The sequence below is a fragment of the Chelon labrosus genome (assembly GCF_963514085.1).
Source record: "Chelon labrosus genome assembly, chromosome: 3".
Lineage (NCBI taxonomy): Eukaryota > Metazoa > Chordata > Actinopteri > Mugiliformes > Mugilidae > Chelon > Chelon labrosus.
In genome coordinates, this window is record NC_140339.1 from 15,061,569 (window position 1) to 15,081,584 (window position 20,016).

At 42.0% G+C, this 20,016-nt stretch overlaps 1 protein-coding gene across 1 annotated transcript in view; it reads left to right on the top strand.

The window, feature by feature from the left end:
* The window catches only part of LOC311485613 (collagen and calcium-binding EGF domain-containing protein 1-like), a 32,068-nt gene extending 12,804 nt beyond the window's left edge, over nt 1–19,264 (top strand). The window contains exons 3-11 of the mRNA XM_084541145.1: nt 13,306–13,358; nt 14,742–14,876; nt 15,418–15,555; nt 15,904–16,037; nt 16,137–16,251; nt 16,438–16,577; nt 16,941–16,976; nt 17,249–17,284; nt 17,577–19,264. Of these exons, the coding sequence (XP_084397271.1) occupies nt 13,306–13,358; nt 14,742–14,876; nt 15,418–15,555; nt 15,904–16,037; nt 16,137–16,251; nt 16,438–16,577; nt 16,941–16,976; nt 17,249–17,284; nt 17,577–17,765 (976 nt within the window). The 3' untranslated portion in view covers nt 17,766–19,264. The remainder of the gene's footprint in view (nt 1–13,305; nt 13,359–14,741; nt 14,877–15,417; nt 15,556–15,903; nt 16,038–16,136; nt 16,252–16,437; nt 16,578–16,940; nt 16,977–17,248; nt 17,285–17,576) is intronic.
* The last annotated feature ends 752 nt before the right edge of the window (nt 19,265–20,016 follow it).

Here is a 20,016-nt window from a genome sequence, read left to right on the forward strand (position 1 = left end):
TAAAACAATCCATTACAACACCATTAAACTTCCCTCTGCATGTATGGTCTTGTATAGTGTTGTGAATGATATTTCACAATCCTTGAAGACACCTTGTTGTGTTTTCTTCTTGAAAAGCGTCCTGTTTGTACTTGCTTTAGTCATCACTTGGTAACAGTATATCTTCGGGTTCTCCAATGGCACCAGTAGGCCTAATCTATTAAGGCAGCAATTGCTTAGTGACAGAATTAACACATAATGGACAAACAATAAACAGCGAAATTAGGTGCTGAAATCAGTCTTGTCAAACAGCAGGAAACCCTGTGACTAAAGAATGGAAGGAGGTGATTTAATTTTCCTTTGAAACAGGTAACAAGGACCAGATGCAAACATCACCGTCATCGTGCCATATGTTTACGCGTGGTATGTGCATGCATCCATGTGTGCCTTGTTATCCCTTGTAGATGTCTGGATTGAATAGCTCTGCAGATACGTTTCGATGTGAGCATCTTTCCTTGTGTGTGGGTGCGCGCAGGTGCACATGCATGAGATCATCCTGCACGCTTGTAAATGTGTGCGCACAAGGCTAAGTGCCGCCAGCGTTGCCTTCGATTGTAGATGTCTGGTTGTATTAAGTGGGACAACGTTTGATAAACTGTAAACATGTGTGTGCTTACAGGCTGTGAACATATTATATATGTATATGTGTGTGTGTGTGTGTGTGTGTGTGTGTGTGTATGCTAGTGATTCAGATCTCTCTACCAGCAGTCTACTATTTATCATGTGGAGGCACTGACAGCTCTGCGTTTAGTTCAGCTTTCATCATTAACACGGAGGATAAAGTAGTTTTTCGCCTTCAGCTCGTAATCTTTAAACATCTCTGCACTTGGCCTGGTGAAATCTCTGCTCTCGCCAGGTCCGCCGAACGTGATCCACTCACAGATTTGTTTACATTGCATCCAAAAGTCCACAGGGGCACGCTATGCAAACTATCACCTTCTTTTCTCCCTTTACCATTTTCTCCCTGTATGCTTTGGATGGTGATCAACAAAAGCCAGGCTGTGGGAACAGTAACCTGTTCATTTTTCTCACACTTGGGGTTGACACAAGGTTCTTTCTGAGAGGCAATATAGTGCTCCATGTTTTGCTCTTCAATTTCAATGAGAGGCACTTAAAGCTGTCCTCCGTCTTCATTTTCTCAGAGAAAACTTTTTACGAGGCCTTTGAGTTACGCTTCCTGTGTTTAATGGAGGTATAATTGTCTTCGTAGAGCTTTTAGACCAGAGTCGGACCTCCCCAAAAACTCCAGTCATCATCGTCCATCTTTTTCTGATTAGCGCGCACCTGAACGGCCCTCTAGACAAGTACAATGGCGCTTTTTTTTGGCAAACAATCTGCTCTAGATTAGCTTTTTTTCTGCCTTTCTATGGCAGCGCTGTCGCTGTCAATGCCTCAACAAAACAAATCACCAGCCAATTGATAGCAGACTGGAACGTCATTGTTTTCGCGCTGTTGTTTGAAGTTGACAGGTCCAGCTAGGCGCATGTGCGTACATGTGTAAAACTTTGTCTCGTGTCGCACAATAGAAAATTGAGAATGGAGGGAGTGTGGAGCTGGGGAGTTAAAACTGAAAACGGCAATAAATCTTGCAATACCTCCAGGATTTTCTAACATTAGCACAGTTGCAAAGACATTTAGAAAACTTGGAAGACCTCACTGGTCTTATCAGCCTGTTACTTTGAGCCTCAGTTACAGTCTCTTGTAGGATTTTTTTTTTAGTGGAAGTTCCTCCGTGAAAAACAGCTTTTCCTGTCTGGCATGAAAACTCAACCAGACACATCATTATAAGAGATCTGTCGTTAGCATTACCTCACTGCTTAGCTGCTTTCTCTCACCCTTATCTTGCGCTCAGCCATCCCCTTTGGTTATGTTTACTTTCCTCTCCACTCCTCATTTCTGTATCACAGTGTCAGTCATTTGGTCTTCCAGTTTGTTTAGCCCAGTGTCCTTTGCTGCCATTAATATCTGAATCTCAAAATATTATCCAAGCATCTTAGGAAAATACGTGTGACTTTTGACTGCTTCCCGTTTTGTCACTCACGTACTGGCGCTATGCATGCCGACAATGTTTTATGCCAAAACATGATGCAGTGTGTAATGGTGGAAACACATCGGACTGGAAAAGAGCAATCTTGCAATATTTATTGTGGCTTGCCAGAGACTTTCACAATGTGGGTACTAACATCTGGTATCAGTAGGTCAGTGAGCAAATCACAATCTTTAAAACAAAACAAAACACAACAGCCGTTACAGACATTACAGTACCATCTGTAAAATATCAGCCAGTCTGACAGAAAGACTTATTTGGGTGACATGTAAAATCAGTGCTGATCACTACAATTGAATTATCAAATCACTTGCACAATCAGATATATTTACCTCAACCAAATCAAAAAGCTGGCCCGACTCCATTTCTGGCAGCATTTTATACATTAACTCCCAAATGCTTCCACATATAGCAGCAGCTTGTCAATCCGTCTCTCTCTGTCTCCTGCATTCATATGTTCTCCATCCAAACGTTCTTTGCTGTCAAGTAGGATGCCAAACCTCCAGATCCCTGTAGACTTGGGCAGAGCTGATCATATATGTGTCGGCCACAGGAAAGCGGCTCAGAGGGTCAGAGATGCCACATTCCTGCAGAGACACTGAGCCTAGACAGGGTCACAAAGGCCACAGACCACAGGGAGAGCTCCATCAGCCATGAAACACACGCATCAAGACATGGGCCCTTCTTAGCCTACGCTCTTTCCCCCAGTACTGCTCTCATCCGACAAGTTCAGTCCAGTCGGACTGATTGGTCATGCTTTCGCTCTTTTGCACATTTTATCAATTATAGTTTATGTGTTAAATAGGGTCGTATTAGGAGAGCTGTTTATGTTGCTGATCATTTCATACTTCCTGGCAATTTTTCTCAGTACTGAAATGAAAAGGTATTTTCCCCATAAACCGCACTGATGCATCTTTCAGTCTGTTGAAAAAGATCATTTGAACTGAAGACAAGGTGAATTATTACTTTTTGCATCATTCATTTTTCATTTTCATCACTGGATGTTTTATATCTGCGAAAACTTTCCCAGAACCTGCCAACATGCTTTGCTCAAGACTGTGGTCAATTTATCCATTGATTGAGGATGACTGCTTTGTCGTCCCCAGAGGAACAAGAATCGTGGTAACTTACCACTGACTCCAATGTGAAATAATAATAATTCTTTTTGGAAGATACAGTTTTGTTGAAATACTTGTTACAAGTTTCAAATGTAATGTTAAAGTTAAATTCTGCTTCCAATGTTGATTTTGTGGACTTTACCAATGGCACAGGACAAAAAGTTTAGACAAAGTGCTCGAAGACAATCTGACAATGCTGATTATCTGTTAGGTCCGTATACAGTATGTTGACACCGACACTTTTCTTTTTTCTTACATTAGCTGTTTAGCAAAATACATTCCTGATTATATAATTGTGTAAAAGTCAAAGTACAGATTCCTGGAATTACAACTATTTTAATGCAAAGTCTCCTTTTTTAGGTGCTCAAACGTCGAATCAAAAGTTGTTTCATCAATTAAGCAAAAAAGGATGTGAAATGGTTTCTGATGTGGCATATGCATTTTGAAACTGTTGCTGTGAACTCACAACAACAGCTCTGCAAAAAACAAAAAACAACAACGTGGATGCCCACATAAGATTACAATGATAAAATAAAATAAATCTTCTAAAAAGCCAGCCAAGTTTTGGCATGCCTTGGACAGATGAAACTACAATCAGCCTTACTAGAATGAAAGTATGGAGAAAGGTTGGAACGGATCAGTTGATCCAAAGCATGCAATGCAACATCATCTGCAAAACACGGCTGAGGCAGTATGATGCATGAGCATGCATGGCTTCCTATGGATGGGACTGTGTTTAAGAGTGGTTGTAATTCCTACACATTTCTTCCAATGTGGATATGATGTTCTCACATTAAAAGTGAGGGTCTGTACTTTAGGCCTATTTTCATGATATAACTGTAACCAAGAAATACAGTATGTCAGTGGCCAAACAGATATGGATCTAACTTGGAGTGTGTACCAGTGGGTGGTGGGTTGGCAGGAAGGCCGGGCAGATGGATGGATGGTCTGAATTGATGTGAGAGTTTGAAGCAGGAATACAGGCAACTAAAAATGAGTCAATGACTGGGAAGCAAGCCGTGACGCACCGAGTCTTTCTTCTTCTGCCTTCTTGAAACAAATGAAAATCACAATACTCTGTTGCCTTATAAATGTTCCACTCCCTTAATGGCAGAGAAAACCCGTCTTGTTTTCACCTAAAGCCCCAATAATTAGTTTGACAATCTGCCATGATATGTGAAAATGAATCACTTGCACATGTTTCACTGAGATCGAGTTAGCGGTTTCCAGGAAACCATGTCGGGTAATTTACAAAATGTCACAATGAGGTGGTGAGATGCTGCATCACTCTCCGTCATCGGGCTTGGCTGATGATCTGGTCTGTGGTGTCTGAGGGTTTGTGTGTGATGCCAGCACGTACAAACAGGAAAAGGACTCTGGTCTAGGAATGGTTTCACACTTTGGGCCATGTGCAGAGTCACTTTTCCTTAAAGTTGAAAGTTGGCTGCTGTTGTCTTTACACAGGCAGCAGGCAGAAACAAAGTGCACCGAAGAGGTAACAGCAAGGCACTAAAGGTTAAAGGTTTTTTTTTTAGAGCGTACCAAGGACGGGAGAATGGCAGGAGAATGATGGAAAGATGAGGCGAGGTGAGGCATAACACAGAGGAAGAGGAGGAGGAGGAGTGCAGTTCAGCCTTTATACTGGTGGAAATGGTTCAGACCTCCAGTGCTTCCAGTCAAAGCTTCCTCTGTTAGGCCAGAGATCTGATGTTTCCCCTGAGGCCTGGAGGTCCTGGAAGTAGACTGGCAGAGCAAATAAACAGAGAGGAGGTGCTCACGCTCGCCATACTAACACCTTCACATATGTATACTCACGCAAGTTAAAAAGAATACACAAACATGTAATTACACACTAAAAAGAGACGTGCGTGTGTAGGCAACACCTTCACACATTGACAGGAAGCCAACTTAAAGAAGGGCTTTGTTTAATACGCAGGGACAAACCAAGGAGTTCACAAACACATATTTAATCTTCAAGCAAGCGGTTTCACTTTGGAATTTTATTCATCTCTTGCATGCACAGTGAGACAAATGTAAGGAACGCATGAATTATTGAGCTATAAATCTGTTTTCAGCGGGGATTTGAAAAACACTCGCGTGCACACACTCACAAAGGGTGTGTGGAAAGAACACCTTATAAAAATCTCTTAAAACCTCAAGCAGTTACAGAACCAGTTGAAAATTAGCAACACATTGAAAAGACAAAAACCAAAAACCACAACACAGGAAATGAACAATACTGACTCACAGAAGAATATATATATACATATAAAAAGATTGACGTGGCTCCCCTCCAAAATGTGGTTTTACTGTTGGTCTCATCATGCTAATGTATTTCAGTGTCATCCATCATCACACCATCATACAAACACCAACCAGCCAAGTATTTTAACTGTCTGCGACTGCTCGGTAAATAAATCAGTTACGGCATGGCTGATGAATACAACGTGCTGTAATTGTAACACGTATAAGGCACATCAGTAAGAGGCATCCATCAAAATGACAAGACATACACATATACGCACACATGGCCAGTTTCTTGTCCTAGTGTGTCAAGAGGCCATTGACCTCCACTGAGATCCGCTTCCTGTGTTCTTCCCACCAGAGTCCCAAGAGGGAACACACTAAGCTTATAACCTTCGTCCCAGTCTTTAAACCATCCACCTCCTCCTCTTTTCGTCAGTGTCCTCCTCCCTCATTTCTTACCCGTGGCATTTCCTCCCCGGTCATTTTAACATCCCCCTCATCCCGCGTCTCTGCAATCTGAGGCGTTACACTCAAGACTGGATTAATTTCCAAGGACAAGAAAGGAAAAGAGCGCAATGCTGAAGCCTGTAATCTTTTTCACGTGTAGAAACTCTATCTACAAACTGGGAGAACAACACTGACTGAAGAGCATGGGGCTTGTAATGTGCAGTGACTGCAGCAATGTCTGTCGGAAAGAACCGTTCGCATCGTGCCATCCTGTCGGGACCACTGCACTGCCTATGTTGGGGTCTGGAAAGGTAGTCAGGTCTTCTCCTTGTGCTAAAAGTAATATCCTTTTTAGCGCCTGCCTGTGAATGCACAAATAAATCACTGTAACATTGTATCGGAAACCATAACAGTGAGCAGTCCCCCCTTGGATGGAGACCCCTTGCTAAAGTACATAATCTTCAGTGTAAAGTGATCCAGAACCAGGCCCGTCTCTGGAACCTGTCTTGAGGTTTGTTCCAGTGCCGCCATGCTGATTTTGGCAGCTGCTGTTGCAGCAGAGTGGGGTTGTACGTGGGGCTGCCTGCACCCCTTACTGGGCAGGTAGCTGCTTGGCCAGCCAACATCACTGGGGGTGACTGGTGGGAGAAAGTGGTTCCCGAAAACCACAGAGGCACATGGACAATTTGAAAATTCCTTGTGAACTTTCTATCATCCATGTATTATCTCAATGCAGAACACACACACTGACACTAAGTACAGGATAGCCTACGTAAATGTGTTCTAACAAATATATACTGAGACTCCAATGGAGCCATTGTGGAACATTGCAAAAATATACTGTTACTTGTAATCAAAAAAATCCATTGAACTTTGCAGTGCTGCTGTTCTTGTTTGTTTATGACTGCTCTCATTTGATTACACCACAAAAAGTCATGAGAAAACACTTAACCGAGTGAAGAAGTTCAGCATGAGCAAAATACCCAACTGATAAATGTTTTGTAAATGTTTGTGGCAATTTATGCAACTGTATCTCCACCTCTTGTGAGTACTTTCCAGCAAACAGCCAGTACTAATCACCAGCTAATCAGTAACATTTTGATCTGCTGAGGTTACTGCTCCATCTGTGTTGTTGTCCTGAAGTGTTGTCTAGTGTTGTTACAGTTATTTAGTTCCTGTGTCATGAGTTCAAGTTTGGATATATGATGCTTTTTTTCTAGAGACTGTGAAAGTGTTCTGTAAATGTCCAATACTTCTTGAGATAAGAGGAAAAAATTTCTGAAAGTGTACAGAAACCTCTAAATGTGTACAAGATTCACACATGTGTAAAATAACCAGAACATATTTACTCTTAAATGGAACATAATGCAAAAGGAAGAAGCAAAAGTGCGGAGTGTTTTGAGATGTGTAATAGTTTGCTCATATTTGAATCTTTGTATATGCATTCACATAACACAACTAGCAATAATACAGATGTACTAGTTTGTGCAAAACCTCAAACACACTCAGTATAATGTTATAACAGCGTGTGCTGCAGGCTAGAAACTCTACCTGGCACGGCTCCAATAAACAACACAGAGATAAATGATCAGACAGAATCAGTTCCATGGAAACACAAACTCAGAGATCTACAATGTTAATGAGAGTAGTCTCCAGCCATGCAGATTTAATGTTGTTTACTATCATATTTTAGCATATTACCATGGTAACATTTGCTGATGAATATGGCGTATGTATTGCAGATTGTACGTATTGCATAGTGTCCTATAGGATCATTTTAAACCTCCTGGTAAGGCTACAGGAGAAAGTTTCAATGAAGAAGAAGAGAGGAGATCAGTGATGTCAACAGAAATGGTCGTCAGGAACCAAGAATGTCTGCAGAAGCTGACGTATTTCATTCCAGCACCAGTCGCAATGTTTTGTACGTCAACCAGCAATGATTTAGTCATTTTTGCCAGAGCTGAAGAGGAGAGGAAGTGTAGAAACAGGGACAGACTGCAAGCTGCAACATCTAGGAGTATGAGCAGAGCCTATAGTGGAAGAAACAATGGTTACTGATGTAACTTGGGTTCTATGAATTCTCAATCAGAAAGAACAAAACAGGAACTGGGAAGCTTCTCAGAAAATGTTTTAATGAACCAGATAAAAAACAAACTCCGCCTTTAGAGGAATGATTGCAGTCTAAGGGAAAATGGACCACACTGTAGTACTGAGTGATGTTTGTTGCCTTTGTCCTTTATGATTCTGGGGAAAAAACATTTGAAGTAAGCATCAGCAGACAGATGGTCCTCTTTGGAAGCGTAAACGCGGCTGTTAAAGGCTTTGAGCGTTCCCAGCCGAAGCTGAGAACAGAGGAATGCTCCTCCGAATGAAATAAAAGATGGAAAAGTTAAGACACTTCATCGTGTTTTACGGACGAACGACAACAAGAGGTCGACAACATGTCAGTCCGAAGAGTGGAGCGATGGAGACGGAGATTATGTCAACAACTAGCGAAGCTGTGGAGCGCAACAGTGAAACATGAGGCTGAAAGAATGGCTTGGCGTGCTTTGAGTCACAGAGTCGAGTGAAGTAAAGTGCACTGAGATTACGTGAAAGAGGAAAGAGGAGGAGAGGGAGCTTGCTAATGTCACGGATCGCTCCTCTAATAAACCCTGACTGACATTAAACACACACACGCATATAATTGCAGCATGTACAGATATATTCTCACAGACATGAACACACACATTCTCCTGGGTTACGGAAAACAGATTACGGATTTTTTTTCTTTTTGAATAAACGACACCAAGAGCCAATTATGGGTGCCAATGAAAAATTTTTGCGCCAGCAAAATAACACTACATATTTTAAAACCATTACATATACCGATAAACACTCCTGAATCCCAGCACACTTACCCCTCTATATTCACACACACTGCGCTCAAGACAGAGTCCAGTGTACTGATGTGTGTTTTAGAGGCCGTGTCACATCGACCGGGCCTGTTGCCTGTCTGATCGACATACTTTCACATTCCCAAAACAAAAACACACGGGTCACCTCTCACTCCACCCGCGACTTCTTGTCCAGACGACTCGGCCTGCCCTGACCTGTGCATCAGAAACACCCCCGAGGAGAGCTGCTGAGACTGGCATGCTGCCTTTCAATTTGCTTTTTCAGTTTGCTTTCACTGCTGCTACCCCGGTTTCTGGTGTGACTCATTCACTGCACATATACAGATCATCTCTCCTTTGAGAGATGTTGCACTCTGTCGTACACTGTGTTGAGAGAAATGTATGTTAACAAAACTGCTAGCATCATAGTTTGGTATGTTAGCATGCGATTAGTTTCAAACAGTTCTCTAATCACACAATCACATGGCAGCAACTCAGTGCGTTTAGGCCATATAGACATGGTCAAGATGAACTGCTAATGTTCAAGCCGAGCATCAGATTGGAAAGAAAGGTGGTTGCTTGTTGGTGCCAAATGGGCTGAGTATTTCAAAAACATTAGGTTTTCGTGCACAACTACTTCTAGGGTTTATAGTAAATGGTCTGAAAAAAAGAAACACTGGCTCTAGGACTTAACGCAAAGTGAAGCTGAGGCTGGAATTAATGCCAACAGTGTTGCATGGGTTTAGACATTATGTGCAGAATATAAACAGCTTAACCAAAATAAGATGACAAGAATTCCAGTAGTTGTTGAAGTATTTCTCTCAAAACCATCAGTGTATTGTAATGGAAAAGTAATGAATTTATTCAGTAATTAATCCAATGGTTGTTGAGATATTTGACTCCTATATTTGCAACATTTCACCCTCATGGCAGCACCAGTGGAAGACAATGAATCCCCACAACCATGAGTGTCTGAATCAGATTTTAATAGAGATTCATAGTGTTGACACTGTGATCCACAGAGCCACGCTGCTTCCATGCGTGAAAGTAGTATACTGTATGTATAACTTGTTATAAGAGCATCAGCTAACAACATCTCTGAACTCCAAACTCAAAAGTAGAAACAGGTTACAGGCTTCAGTCGGAGTACAGGAGAACATCGATACCTGTTGGGTGTAACCCTAAATAAGGAAAAAAGAGGAATGAGGAAAAAAGGAAAAGTAGCATTTCAGGGGGGGAAACACTAACTGTTGAGTTAGATGACTCAAATGTGAGAATGAGTCAAACTAACACATACATAATGGGGAACTTAAATGGAAGTCTACCTTTGTTTTGGTGTTTCCTGGACATACTCTACTTTTGAGTTGCTCAAATCATTTATCAGTTACTGAAACAAATAACTTCTAAAACAAATGCAGTGTAGGACTGGTGTTGTTCTGGACCGATGGTATCAGAGATTTAGAGAGATACCATATCAAGTTTAATCTTGAAGCCTGATAAATGTTTTAGTTTGTCCTGGTCAGACTGACATCTGCAACACATTAGGCCAACTTCTATCAATGACTGACTGACTGATTGATGGATTGACCGACTGACTGACTGAATGAGTGACAATCTTAATCTCAGCATTCACTCTCCTTTCTCCACTTCAGCTCCATGTCTGGGCTTATCCATCCCTCTCAACACTCCCAGCTACAGGCTTCAGATTAAAGCTGCTCTCATCTGGATCTCATCAGTTTAAGCCAGCCTCGCTGTTTTATAGGTTATTTTTCATTCAAGAAAAGGGAAGGGGGATCTCAGAGTGATTTAAGGTTACCTTGCATGGAGGCTTGGAGGAGAATAAAAGCAACTTGTTGTCAGGAGGGGGCAGTGAATGAGCTGGCATGCTAAATCTCCTCCGGTTAACAGCATGCAGTTAGTAGGACAGGAGTCATGCATTCTTCCACTTTTTCTCCAAGCGTGCGTCCCTGTGATAGTTGTTGCGTGGCTCCAGTTTCTGAGCCATTTCCTCTCTGTTTTTCCAACTGTAATGTCTGTAACATGTGGTGGATTGTTGTGGGATGGCTGTATGAATGTCATTTCCAAACATTATAAATCAGTTTTGGGAGAAACTGTTTCCCAATAATCATTGCACAATGCTGACAAACGAGTAAAAGCTTGCATCCCAAAAAACAGAGACTTAAAAGGAGTCTAAGACTAACTGCAAGAGTTTAACTAACAGTTTTTAGTTTTTTATTTGTTTCAGTTTGTGGTCAAGGAGCAAAAACAAAAATGATATAGATCCGAATAACTGCAGCTAAAAGGTTCAAGCTCATATGTGTTAAAAAAAAATGTTAAAATGAAAAGAAAGAAAATAAAAAAATGACCAGAAAGTTTGATTTTATTGAACTCCATCTGTGCTTCTGCAGTATTTGGCATTTTTCTTTTTGACATTTATTTGATATATTTTAACCAAGACCGTTAGTTATTTTAATAATAAACCTACCTTTTGCATAATGTCCCCTCTCTTGGTTCAGTTCCTGTTATAATATTGGCTATTAATAAGTAAACTCTACACTCAGACAGTGGTGTATAGTTACTAAGTACATTTATTCAAGAAATATAAATGAGTACAACGTATATGCACTTGTAGATTACATGAGTATATCCATATTATGCTACTTTATACTTTTACTCCTCCACATTTAAGAGCAAAATATCGTTCTCCACAGCTCTTGACAGTTTTAGTCACTTTTAAGGTGAATATTTTATGCAATGGATAATATAACAGGCTATTAAAATACAGCGCAAAGTTAAAGATTATCACGTCTCATAAAAAGCCACGTGTTGTATACTTTCAGATTTGTGTGTACTGTTAACAGCCAATATTGAGTTTTTCCACATGGTTTTATATCAATAAATGAAAAATATCAAAGATTAGAGGAAAAGTCTCAAAATCAGAAACAGATTTGCGCACCAGAACTTTCTTCTGTTTTTTTTCTTCTCTCCACTCAGCAGGTTACTCACTAACATTTCAGTATTAACAATTTAACGATGACATGTGTAATTATACACTGATCGGCCATAACATTATGACCACCTGCCTAGTACTACTCTGCCAAAATGCACTCAGGCATGGACTCCGATACGCCAAAACAGCTTAAGTATTGCAAATTGCAAGGTGGAGCCTCCACGGCTTGGACTTGTTTGTCCAGCACACATGACAGATGTTGAATTGGACTGAAAAGTGAGGAATCTGGAGGCCAGGAGAACATCTTGAAGTCGCAGTTGTGTTCCACAAACCATTTTTCCTGAACCATTTTTTTTGCTCTGTGGCAGGGAGCATTGACATGCTGAAAGAGGCCACTGTTATCAAGGGACACTGTTTTCATGAAAGGGTGTACATGGTCTGCAACAATGCTTATGTAGGCAATACATGTCAAAGTAACAATCAGATGAATGGCAGGCCCAGAGGTTTCCCAGCAGAACATTACCTAAAGCATCACATTGTGTCCTCCGGCTTGCCTTCTTCCAACATTGCATCCTGGCGCCATGTGTTCCCCAGGGAAGTGATGCATCATCCATGTGATGGAAAATAAAATGTTCTTGATCAGGGCAGGCCGCCTTCTTATATTGTTCCATGGTCCAGGTTTGATGTTTTTGATCAGTCAGAGTGAATAATCCACTCTATATTTTGCCACAGATACTTCTAGACTTTTATTTCAGTCAAACTTTTACTTGTAATGCAGTATGTCTACACTGCGGTATTGGTACTTGTACTTAAGTTAGAAACTGCAATAGCCTGCTACCACTATACTAGGCAAACAGTGTGATCTGTGCCTCCTGCTGCTCCACTGTGTCTGTGTGTCTATACATCCAGACAGTCTGCTGTCAACTGACTGTCAGACGGATGGGACGTGAGTTCTGTCCTCACATTCATCTGCAGCCACATTAAATGCAAATACTGTACATGTGTCAGCACTGACTGCTGAATTTTAACATTTCACTGTTCTTATCAGTCTTCGTTCTAGGGAGTAGAGTCTGTAAACCTGATTATTGTGGTGTTTTTATTCCGAACTGTTGGGGATTCCCTGGAAATAATGCAGCGTGGTCAGCTCTGCCATGTAGTTACTGGTTTATGGGACCCATGTGGTTAAATGACAGCTCAAAGACCCCCAAAAGGCAGTTTTGCAATATCACCGTGGTTTAAGTTGTTTTTTATCACAAACCTCATTTACCAGCCTGTAATCATGGGACCACACTCATGTTATTTCTAACAGAGACCATATGTCAGTGTTGTAGCATAGTGCTTGCTGTATGTCATTCTGCAGGTGCTGGTAGATAGATTTTTTGCACCTTTGATGGTTCGCCATTTCCAGTGTTTCCAGCCAGCTAACAACTGGCAATAGCTTTGTATTCATCAAACAGACACAAGAGTGCTATCAATCTCATCTGACCAAGCAAAAAGTGTCAAAGAAATCCATTAATGATGCCACCCTGTCATGCTGTAGTAGTCACGCAATATTTATTCTGTTTTATTTTTATGTTTCAGGAGGAAATGCTGTGAAGGGTTCAGGTTTGTGATGGGCCAGTGCATACCTGAAAGTAGGTAAACCATGCACTCCACTGTCCGTGTTGTGTTTTATACACAAACTCTCATATCAGATTCACATGCATACATAGTTACATACTGTACATAGTTTCCTCTCCACTGTAGTTTATCGATTAGGAAAAACTGAACTTTTGTGGACCACCACTGTGCTCCACACAGCTTTTTATCATGAATGGCTTTTGTCAGTTCAGAGTAATTACATTCAGAGTAATTATCAGACTTTACACTGCAGTGTTGGCTGCCACATAGGCACATAGGCAACTTGATCTGTACACTGATCAGCCACAACATTAAAACCACTGACAGGAGTAGTAAATAACATTGACCATCTTGTGGCAATACAGTGGTCTGCTGGGAAACTTTTGGACCTGGCATTCATGTGTATGTTACTTATAAACATGTACCACCCACCTAGACCAGACCAGGTACCCCCACCCCATAGCAATGACACTCCTTGATGGCAGCAGCCATCCCCAGAAGGATGCAGCCTGACACAGGCACACACACAAAAACAGTTTAGGAACAACTCAAAAAACATGAACAACAGCACAAGGTGTTGACCTGGCCTCTAAATTCACTAGATCCCAAACTGATCAAGTATCTGTGGGGTTCACTGGAACAAGCCTGAACCACAGGGAGGACCCTCCCCTCAACCTATAGGACCCAAAGCCCCCCACTAACAACATGCTGTTGCCAGACACCACAGGACACCCTCAGAAGGCCCATGTCCATTCTCTGATGAGACAGGACTGTTTTGGAGACACAATATTTGGCAGGCGGTCATAATGTTATGCCTGATCGGTGTATTTTATAGCCCACGTAGTAACAGTGGCTTCTATCAGCCACTAGAGGACGCTGTTCTTCCATGATGAATATAACAGCCTGTGAACATGGATGCCAAAGTAACAGTCAGCTGATGCATTTGGTCCTCAGACTCTGTCCACATAATTCACTAATTCACACAGGGAATAGGGGTAGCATTTTAAAATCAAATGTCAGTGAAGTTGGATAAAATTACTGTCTTCAATAGACATTTTAAGGGAGTAATCTCAACGGCAGTGCCTGCTACTTCTATCAGGAAGTTGGTTACCTTTGTTGCACATTTAATTTGAAGCGTTAACTGCTGTGGAGAAGCTACGTGATCAGTAATAAGATAAACTACAGTCCAGACCCCGAAGCTGCTAAATGGATTCCAAACAATGTTCATGTCACTGAATACACCTGTGCATTTCCTTCTGTGCAAGGTCCAATCAGCTGTTGATGGACTGATAGCAGAACCTGTTAGGGGGAGTTTGCCAGATGTGGTTCTTTAGGAATGGAAGGACGTGAGTTTGACATACTCAGTCCACACACTGTCTGCCCTCTCTCCTCTGCAGGCGTGGATGTGTGTGCGGCATCGCCCTGTGAGCAGCAGTGTACTGATAACTTTGGACGAGTTGTCTGCACGTGTTACCCCGGCTATCGCTTTGACCGAGAGAGACACCGCAGCCACAAATCTCCTTACTGCCTGGGTCAGTACACTCCCTTCTTATCATATCTGTGTTTGATAGTTTATGGCAATTCGATCAACTTCTGGCATGCATCACCCATTACCTGACAGTACTGCACCCCTCAAAGTGGCTAATGAGAACACAGACTAGTTCTTTAGACTTCCTTCTGGCTTCCTCAAACTGCACTAAAGTGGGGAAACAGCTCCCTCCTCCTGTTTTGTGCAGGAGAATATTTTCCCTTGTTGCCATAAAGCAATTCAGCAGATTTTTGAACTAAAGTGAGGACTCAGCACAGTCATTAAACACAGCTCTTAATTACATTTATGGCCTCAGAGGGACTTAATACTCTCCAGTGGCAAAAGAAATATCAAAAATATTTTGGCCCCATTCCTGTGAAGTGACGATGTAAACACAAATATCTCACCTTGTAAGGACAGGTAAGATTCAGAACTAAGTTTTAATGTGTAGGTTTTGTTCTCTCTCTCTCATTTTCATTTTAAAGTAACACAGGTCTCGATGCCATTGATTCCAGCGTTACATTAACACTCTTTTGTTCAAACAGACATTGACGAGTGTGCGGTCTCAGGCAGCAGCGTGTGTGACCATGAGTGTGTGAACACTGCGGGCAGTTTCGTGTGTCGCTGCCGCAGTGGTTACATACTTGACAGAGACCAGCGCTCCTGCATCCCCGTGCACAACTGTAAGTTTCAGTGTTACTGATTGTGTCGGGTAGAACAGTTTCATCTAGGCAGTCTTTGCTCTCAGTTTGTGGCAGTATCAATAAAGTACAGAGTCTGTCCTGTCATAACAGAGATTGATATTAATAGATTAGCTTTTGAAATGTACATAAGCTTTTCATTGCTCACTAACTAGTAACTTTATACACAGTTGCTTGTAAACTGTAGAGATCAAGGGTCAGATTCTTAGTGCAACCAGCCATTATTAAAATGTGTGTTCTCTTGCTGTTCTATCAAACAGCAGAAATGAATTAACAGTTTGAGAAACTGCATGAGTCAAAATGTGTGTTTTGTTTTGTTTTTTTTTGCAGTGAGCTCATCGGGGAAGTCAGACACCCTGATGAGTGCGGGAACCTGCTCATTTACCTGCCAGGATTTTATGAACATGAAAAACAATCTGCTCCAGCTAAAACTCCGTCTGGGAAACACACAGTCACCCAACCAGGTAACAACATTAGAAAAGTTTAACTAAACAGGACTAGACCTGGTAGTCTTAAATGTAAATACCAGACAGTTACATGGTTTTTCCTTTTTCAACTTGTAGGTACCTGGCCTGGCCAACAGCAGTGATAAACCATCTCTAGGACGACCTGGTAAAAGTCCTGATAGCCCTTGTCTTCCAGGTCTACAAGGCCCCCCAGGAGCTCCTGGGGTCCCAGGTAGTGTGAAGATAACTGTAATGTTATGAACCAAGTCCACCACTGGCTATTTGTGTGCAGGGAGAGTGTAGAAAATAAAGTATAAACAAGAAAACCTACACGGATGAGTTGTATAGAAGTGATATTTCTATACAACGTGCCTTTCTCTTATGCTGATCTTGCCTTATCATCCACCGTCTTCTCCAGGACACCCAGGGGAGCCTGGAAAGAAAGGGGACCTAGGAGAGAAGGGCCCTCCTGGTCCTCAGGGTCCACGGGGAGACATGGGACCCATCGGCCCAGAGCCTGACCTGAGGCATATAAAGCGAGGCCGCAGGGGGGCAGTGGTAAGAAAGAGAAATTGGCCTGCATAATTTTGGGGTTACCACAGCGTTTATGTCCCACTGAAGTAGTCCTCACCCATAGTTGGTGAGGACTGTGCTTTATCGTATTCCATGGACGCTGCCAAACACGTATTAAGATACAGAATCAGCCTTGCTCCTTATTTCTTAGTTACCATAAGTGGTTATAGTTACACCTGTGCCTTTAGTAGTGGCTTATAGTCACAGAATTACATGCACAGTGAAAAGCACAGATCACCTGCTGTGTGATAATGTTTTAAGCAGGCATGTTACATTTGCAATGCCATACATGGATGTGCTGAAGAGCTTGCAGAACGTCTCACACCAATGTCTTAATCATTCTCACAGGGGCCACCAGGGGCACCAGGAAGAGACGGACTAAAGGTTGTTATTGTCATTTTTATTCATCCTCATGTGTGTCTGTGATTACGTAGTTACCAAAGTGTGTCTGTATTGCCTCCGAGGTCCGCTCATTGACGCTGAAGCTTCTGTGTAGGCTTCTCAGACTGAAGCACACACATAAATACCTAATGCACATGCACACTGTTTCAAAAAGCTAGCCTCATCAGGGTTTTTGTTTTTTTAAATATTTCCTCTACATTGACTTTGTGCACAGTGTTACATGTGGATTAATATGTGCTATTTCTCGTCCACAGGGCGACAGAGGAGCTTCAGGCCCCAGGGGACCACCTGTAAGTTTATTTTTTGGATAATACACATGCATATACACACATTGTAAAGCAATGGAGCTGGGCATGTGGAACCTTTTAGCAAATAAATGCGACAACCTGCAATTTTTTTTTTGTACATGGAATTAGAGTTCTCTCCTTGCCTGTAGCTTTTACAGGCCAAACTAACTTATACATGAGTTTGGTGCATAATGTCTAATTTTTCATTTGATTGTGTTATTCCTCAGTGTGTATTTACTCACTGTCAAAATGCAGATCATCTTAATCACCTCCCCTATTTCTCATCCGTCTCCAGGGACCACCCGGCTCGTTCGACTTCCTTCTGCTAATGATGGCCGACATCCGCAACGACATCATTGAACTGCAGGAGAAGGTGTTCGGGGAGCGACGGGGCATCTCTCTGGACAGTCCTCCTCATTCCAGCGGGGAAATGGATTTTGTGGAGTGGGGTTCTGGGCAAGGAGATCACATGCTCAACACCTGACCCACTTTGACACCTCGCTAAGTCACCTCGCTCTAACCCAGCAAACCCAACCCCAGACCTGATTCTTTGTTTTGTGGCTATTAGACGCCACTCGTCAAAGTATCACATGTACATATTTCCTAACTTTACATGTGGGATAAACGGGACAAGGAGATTGAATTGAACTCTCATTATTGCCATAGACAATCAAACTGAGAGATACAACTTTTTTTTGCAGCTGCTTTGCTGCCTTTCAGATGCCGTGGATGCAAGTGAGGGATGTGCGTGCGGGACATAGAGTGAGAAAGATGCAGCTTGAGCCTTTATGTCTGAGTCTCTGAGCTGTGCCTCTGAGCTGAACCACTTCAAACGACTAACTTTATCGTCTACATCTCTTCCTGTTCGTGAGTCTGACCATGGAAGCTTTGCTGTGCTACTGACTGTTTGCCTGCAGGGCACTGGGTATAAAAACCCGGGACCTGCACTGTTAGCACTCTCCTGCACCTGTCTGGGCATCCAGCTCTGAATTACGAGTGTGTGGCTATTCCCAGCACACTCACAAACTAAAACACGAGATTCTTGGGTGTGATATTGTTTAAACTGTACGCAGTATTATAGAAAACAGGTTTAGACAATAATAACTGAAATGGATTCATGCAGTGAGGAAGATGTTGGGAAATACAGGGTCATATTTAAAATCTCTTTTATAACCCATATATTATCACCAAGTTGACTGTGAACGCATTCTTAATGTGAACAGATTTATGCAGATATACATACTGTACATATTCTCTAGTCTGGCAGACATGAATAAGGAAGGCTGTTTGAATGTTTGCCAAGCTGCCAAGAAGGGTTAACTTGTTGCTCAATGACTTTTCTTAATTTACTCCAGCTTCTCTGAATTTGTGATATTTTGTTTGTAAGGAGAAATAAACATCACATACTCAGACAAAAGACACCAAAGCAGATGCATACAAAAATAATGGCTTTTCAACCAATTTTTAATTTTTTTCCCCAACATTCGGCTGCTTGTGTTGTCATAGTGAACAGTGTAAAAGGCACATTAACATTGATGAGGTTGTTCAGCACTATAAAACAGTGATTAAAGTGGTTATTTTCAGTATGTTTCAGCAGCACCCACCATGTGCAGTATGTATCCTATCCTATATGACCACAGTAGCACAGCTGAAAACGTAGCTGCAGTGACTACAGAAAGCTGGGATTCATATGTGTTCATCAGCTGAATTTCAGTGTTGCATTTAAAGGTATAATAATAAGTAGAAGACGAGCTGTACGTGTGTTTTTCTGCCCAAAGCTTTGATAATTTACAACAGCAATGTCCTCAGCAGATATAATCTTTTTGCGTGTTAACTGAATAAGTAACACACTTTCCTCCCTCTTCAGAGGCTGCAAAAAAAAAAAAAAAAAAAAAAACACTGAGCAGGTTTTTACAGCCCATTCTGCTCCAGTGATTACAATTTCTGTGAGAATTTCTCTGAGCCACCAGCAGAGGGTGCTAAGTCACAGATAATCCCCTAAAACCTCAGTCTCAATGGATGTGTCTTTGTGAATACCAGCAAGGCATTCATTCACCTCAGAGCACCACATCATCGCGTAATTACCACCCATAAATATTCAAAGTTTCCCAATTGCGTGACTTATTGAAAATAAGTAAATCATCCTAGCATTTACGTGCAAAGCAGATGCTCCCGCTCATTATCTCCAGCAACGCCTGTTGAAGCATTGCGTGGCTGCTTATCATTATGAGAGGTGTAAGTATCCTGGGTCAGAGGTCAAATGCCTGGGTATAAACAGCTGGGGGGATAATTATAGAGTACATGCTGTCAGTGGGGGCCTGTTTGGGCTTGAGCCCACCACCGAGGAGACGGTTGAACCAGAGTGTGTCTGAAAAATGAATGTTTGATCTGCGTTCTCGCCGTCAGGCTTATTGCCGCGCTTGATGCTTTTCCCCTCGTGAATGGTTCTAAGGAGATTCTGCTACGGTGGCGTGCAGACACACTGATGTTATTCTTAAGTCAGTTTCTGCTCAGTATAAATAATTTGAGTATTCATACGTATGTGTCCCGATACCTACATCTGTGTACCTGTGCGTCACTTGACAGGCTTCTCACCTAACAGCTCCGCCCCCTGCCGTGCGGTCAGTGCTCACAGTACAGCCGTTGCTGGGGCAACCGGGATCAGGAAAAACAACATGAAACAATTTTTGAACCGTGTCAGTAAGAGAAAGGCAAGAGAATGAAAGAGATTATCT